Source organism: Olea europaea, chromosome 11, assembly GCF_002742605.1.
Source record: "Olea europaea var. sylvestris chromosome 11, O_europaea_v1, whole genome shotgun sequence".
NCBI lineage: Eukaryota > Viridiplantae > Streptophyta > Magnoliopsida > Lamiales > Oleaceae > Olea > Olea europaea.
In genome coordinates, this window is record NC_036247.1 from 3,200,493 (window position 1) to 3,206,277 (window position 5,785).

The window sequence follows — 5,785 nt, forward strand, 5'->3', positions numbered from 1 at the left end:
GCCATTCTCGATATATTCAAAAATGAGGAATTAAAACAATTTTGACTTGATCTAAGAATAAAAATAACAATTTTACTAAAAAAGTTTGCTCCATGAAGTTACAATAACAATCGTCTGGTAGATGAGTCAAGAATAAAGTACACATATAGTTGAAGGAAATAAATTCCTTTTCAAACATAAAACAACCAGCAGTGGCAACTTCCTGTTGCCAAACAAAATTATTCAATTTTCTCTAATTGAAAAGCTCTCCAGCGACCTGTTTCAGCATTCCTTTAATCTGTGTAAAGAAATATTAGAAAGTTAAAATATACATAAAAAAAAATTAAATAATTTAAAGAGCAATGTTAAACCAGTTCAACAAATAAATACCTGTTTTGCTGAAAGGCCAATGTCTTGTAAATCATCCAGCTGTGAAGTAAAACATTCTTCATGTTAAATACAAACAAGAACAAAATGACTAAGGAGACTTCGCATTTGGAATTGCACAAAAAAGAATATCCATCTCAACAAGTTATATGAAACTAGTGGGAGAACAATGACTGCTGATTTATTTGTCAAGAAAGATGAGATAAGCTGACTCAAACCCCTTATGTTCTGGTCTTGCTCATATTCTGAGCAAAAACTTTATTTCTTATAAGGATTTAATCTTTTCGAGAAAAAAATGCACATTCTCGTAGCACTTAGAAATATGAAAATGGTTATAGGATTAATCAATCAACGGTAGTCGTACTTTGACAAAGAAATCTTACTTGCTTGAATGGTTTGGGAGTTTCTTCACGGAGTTCAAGAATATATGTAGCTCTTTTCTCTCCAATGCCCTGTATAATTAGTACATCATGTGATACTACTTCATCTAATCTAAGGAAATGCCGAATTAAAAACATCAAAGATATGAACATACCTTCAGGCCTTTCAGCTCTTCCCTGTAAATTAGAAGAAAACAAAAACCCAAAAAAATATGTTTATGAGTGACACAAAACGTGTGGTAATTCATGACAATAAGGTAACAGAGTAGATGCATGGTAAAACATTGTAGTCAAGAAATAACAGTAGCAAATTAACCTACATCCCTAAACTAAAATAAAGATTTACTATTCTAACATTAGTTGCAAGAACATTAGTTGTCGGCATAGCAATCATTAGAAGCATGTATGCTCTAATATCATATGTCATAACTAATTATCTTCGAACCCGTTTTCCATGTGCAATGTTGTCTAACTAATGATGATTGTGTTCCAAAATTCTAGTATCAAATTTGATTTTGATTTTCTTTAGAAGCGATTTTCTGAAAAGTGAGTTTGTTTGAGAGAATGAGTGGGTTGAAAATGAATTAAGGAAAAGTGATTTTGAATTGAGTGGGTTGAAAATGAATTGAGGAAAAGTGATTTTGAAAAAAATTCAAAATCGAACAAAGGCTAACAGCTGAAATTGATCAAAATACAGAATTTTACTTATAACACCTTCTGGTTAACTATTTTTTTCCAACTTCGATATCTGCAACTTGATAACTGGAAGGTGCATGAGTCAGTTCATATCCTGACTGGTTGGCCCTGTTGTTGAGAATCATCAGCAAATAAGAACCACTAAGGTTTGCAGTGGGTTTCATAACCGAACATTTGGGTCTAATTGGATTATATTATATTTGCCACCATATGAGTTCAAATATTAAGGTCTAGTCTTTTAAAATATTACTAGTTTATGAATGCAGAATTCAAAAGGCGTAGATAAGAACCAGGGAAAAGGTTTGGTAGATTTACTTACTTGTTAGCAGAATTCAAAAAATTAAGGTACTTTTGAACAAGGGAATGCTGCCATGAACAAAGAATACTTAATTAGCATTAAACTAATAATGAGTTGCATGGAAATAAGGTATATGGTACAACAAACCTTCACTCCCGAGCTGCGACTGCTGAAAGTACCCCTAGGACTACGGTATCTCTTGACAGGAAGTTCCATGACGGGGGTTTTTGGGTCTATCTGACTACTATATGGTGTAACTGCATTGTCTAAAAACTTAACCCTGGATGGAATTGATGAACATAATGACCTTAGATTGTTTGATATTTCTCTTAGTCTTTGAGTAAGTGACGGGACTCCATCTTCATTCTTCTTCAAAGGCACATTTTCCTCTCCCAAGCGACCTGAAGCATTGAACAATATGTAAGGGAAATGATATACTAAAAAGGTTTTGCATCAGCAGTAATACCAGGAGAAACAACTACATTATCACTCCTGCTGTGTGTGAAAAATCCTGAAAAAACAAAAGCATACAGATTATGCAAATTAGATCTTCATTAGCGTGTAGTAGTAAAATTTCAAAATAAGACCAACCTTACCATATTGGCAATTTAAAGAAAAAGTTTTAGTAGTACAGTCAAAATAGTCCACAAATAAACTAAGTAATGATACATTTTCAGCAAGAATAATAGCCATATCCTTTGGGGAAATTGGCAATGCAGTGCTCGCAATTAATACTCTGATTGAGTGTAAATTCCTTAAATCTGTAGTAAATTTCAGAATCAATAATTCTTACATTTTCTTTTGGTTCCACTGCTGAATTTACATCTGAAATATATTTATCCTGTGTTTGCAGCATTGAACAAATATTCTTAAGGATAATGACAGTATCAATCAAATTACATTGTTATCTGTTTTAACTAAATGTATTACAAAAATTTTCTGAGAATCGAAATATCTGTTCCAAGGAAAAGGGTGTAACATCTGAAGCAACAAGAGGGAGAAGCATAGATTTCCTGGCTGAAGTATCTTCAGGTGGGCATCTCAACTGCATCATATTTGAAGTCTAGATGATCTTACAGCTAAATGGAATTAGTGCTTAGTAACTGACCTTTTATTTTCATTTTTAACCAAACCAAACAACACCCGTGTGGCCAAGGTATGGTTCGGATTGAACCATAAAACATCAATACACGTGGTAAATGATGCATTCATTTTTCCTCCACAAAAGGGGAAAGGAAATAGAGTACATCAGAAAATAGAAAAACTTTAAACTAAAAAAAAGTTTACAACAGTAACAGTTTTCCGTGCTTAGCGCTTTAAATGTCTAAAAATCATTACCACAATATCTACATGCTGGAAAGACAAAAGCAAAGGAAAAAGAAAGAAATGAGAACCTGAATGAATATTCAATGGATTGCAGAAATTAATAGACAATACCTGCTTAGAATTGTTTGATTTTTCTCCATCAAAGAGTTTCCTTCAGTGGCATAAAAGAGAGAGAGTTTAGTAAAATGCAATATTGAACACTTCATAACTTAGGTTCCAATATGAGATGAAAGTAGTTTTACCTTCCTCTCAAGATGCTGCTATCCTTCTTTCTCGACATGAGCACACTCGAGGCAATTTGTTTTTCCATGATCAAGGAAGTATATGGTGTCTTCCCACTTTTTCTTGAAGAAGGCGCCTTCACTTTGGCTGCTGAATTTCGACTTCTGTTTGTGGAGCCTATCAACACTTGCTTGGCGTTTCGGCGTGACAGAGAAACTAAACTTATTGAGCAAACAGAGTCTTGGCAAAAGGAAGGGTTCTGAATTCAGTAGGGATGAAATGAATTAAAAAGAGAAGTAGAAGTTAAAAATAAGATCACAATCTAGGAACAAATACTAACATGAATACAACTCCTAAAGTATAAAACCCATACCAAGCATGTAAGCATCATTACATGACTCGTTCCTGCAAGAGATTCTTGTAATATTCGAGTTAGTTTGCTCATGTTTCTCATCCGCATTAACGGCATAGACTACATTCAACAAGGTATATAGTGACTTAGTCCTATTACTCTCATTAAATATGATTCCATCTTTAATATTTCTTCGAGAATCTTCATAGCCTGATACACGAAAAGAGGAATCACAAAGACAAGTTTACAGAAGTATGAATACAGTTATACAATCTTAAATCCTGTTAAAAGTTTCGTGGGTTAAAACCTGCTAAAAATCAACAAAATACATCTTGCTTGTTAACATGGTTTTCAGATTGTCATCTTCGGGTGTTACGCGAATCATCAAGCCCTTGTGGTTGCGCGTTTGCTCTGTTGGTATCTTTTGTGCAGACTTTTGAAAACTACCACGACTAAAGTATATATTGTGGAATTCTTGAATAGATTTCACAGAGACCTAGAAGAGAACAACATTAATAAAGCACCATAAATAGATATAATATCAAAACATGCTAAGTCCCCTATAGTAGAAAACTCTACTTCTATCCGTCGTTGCTTGCCTGAGAAAGTCCTTTAAGATGTATTTTTCCATGAGCAGCTTCCAGTATTTGAACCTCGAGGTGTTTAGGATCCAAAAGATCATAAGCATGGTCTTGTATCACCTCATAGAGAGATACAGAAACTGACATCTCAAATTCCATTGCTTTTGAAAGAATTTCAGATATTGCCCTTACTGCTAAACCTGGTTTTTCTTGAGAGCCCTTCAATGGATCAAAATAATAAAATAAGCATACAAATTTCCTCGAGTTATATAAGAAAAAATGGGGGACTTTTAAATTTGACCCAATCAAATGTTCAAAATTCTACTTTGATTTTGAAAATCTTGAATATTATCACATTGGTCTTTTGTATAATAAAAGACAAAGATATCCTTAAATGTATTATACAATTACAAAACAATGTATAGTTGAAAGGACTTTACTACCCTTTTAGTTAATAATTGAAAATCAAACACTTCCTCACTTATAAAACTTCAAAACGAGCTTTCAACACAGAAAAACTCTCATCTTTCATCTGCTTGAACCTCAAAATTTCAAAAAACTTTCAAACGCTGAAACCAAAGATTTTTTTCATATCAATTACTTCAAATCGATAAGTATATTTACGCATGTTTAATTTCGTTTTCAGTAAATTAGTGTACATTTGAATAGAGATATTTTATTTCGACATAATAATAGTGAGTATAATTTTTTTTAACAGATCTTACCTATCAAAAAAATATTTTTTTACAGTCGCGTCGACTATTACAGCCCACAGCCGGCTACTAAATAATCAAACAGTCAATTTTTGTGTTTCTATTTCCACAAAAACCTATTGCTAAAGCTGTTTTAACGAATTTTTTGTTAATTAATTAATTAATTAATTTTTGTTGGCACTGATTTTTTTTCTTATAATTAATAAATAAAATTGATTATAAATAAACATATGAATTTTATTGTTGTAAGTTATTAAAAAAAATTATATTTCCTCATGCAGATATGATAATCACCGTCTGTTATTTCGGTGATCTCGAATTGCATGAAAATAATCAATGGGAATGAAGATGGACGAGTGACATATATGGTTGTATTGCAATTCTCATAACAGAGAGTACATCATACTCAGAAGTGTACCACAATTTGCAAAATAAGCTGGATGTCGATCAATCTCAATACGATATGCAACTGAGATATCTATTCAACAGTTATAGGGATTCATCCATTCCGATTCCACTGATATTCGTTATTAATGATGTTGAATTGAATTATCTATTAGAATTGAATAAAATGCATCGAATTTTGACTGTTCTTGGTGTGACTTTAGTTAAGAAGGATGTTGTCGAAGGTGAACGCGAAGATTCAAATAGGGAGGATAATAATGATTGGGGTTTTTGGGAGACAGTGGAGATAGTTCCTGTGGATAATGTGGTTATTCCTGAGACAGTTGCTCCTGATCGTAATGTCGCTGTTACGCACAGAATTCTATCGACAGTTGAAGACAACGAGACTATAAATGATTTTACAAATGAAAATTTGATTACTTTATCCCAACAGAGACATGAGTCGG

At 32.9% G+C, this 5,785-nt stretch overlaps 1 protein-coding gene across 1 annotated transcript; it reads right to left on the reverse strand.

Moving 5' to 3' along the window:
* Nucleotides 1-232: 232 nt before the first annotated feature.
* LOC111404329 (kinesin-like protein KIN-10C) lies at nucleotides 233-4,849 on the reverse strand. Its single transcript, XM_023033151.1, has 16 exons — nucleotides 4,823-4,849; nucleotides 4,240-4,440; nucleotides 3,977-4,136; nucleotides 3,662-3,850; nucleotides 3,309-3,504; nucleotides 3,178-3,217; nucleotides 3,079-3,093; nucleotides 2,720-2,785; nucleotides 2,476-2,581; nucleotides 2,207-2,251; nucleotides 1,888-2,141; nucleotides 1,762-1,808; nucleotides 1,487-1,550; nucleotides 750-923; nucleotides 370-408; nucleotides 233-277 (listed from the first exon to the last, which is right to left on the reverse strand). The coding sequence occupies exons 1-16, from the start codon at nucleotides 4,847-4,849 to the stop codon at nucleotides 233-235; spliced, it is 1,668 nt and encodes a 555-aa protein (XP_022888919.1).
* Between the last annotated feature and the right edge of the window lie 936 nt (nucleotides 4,850-5,785).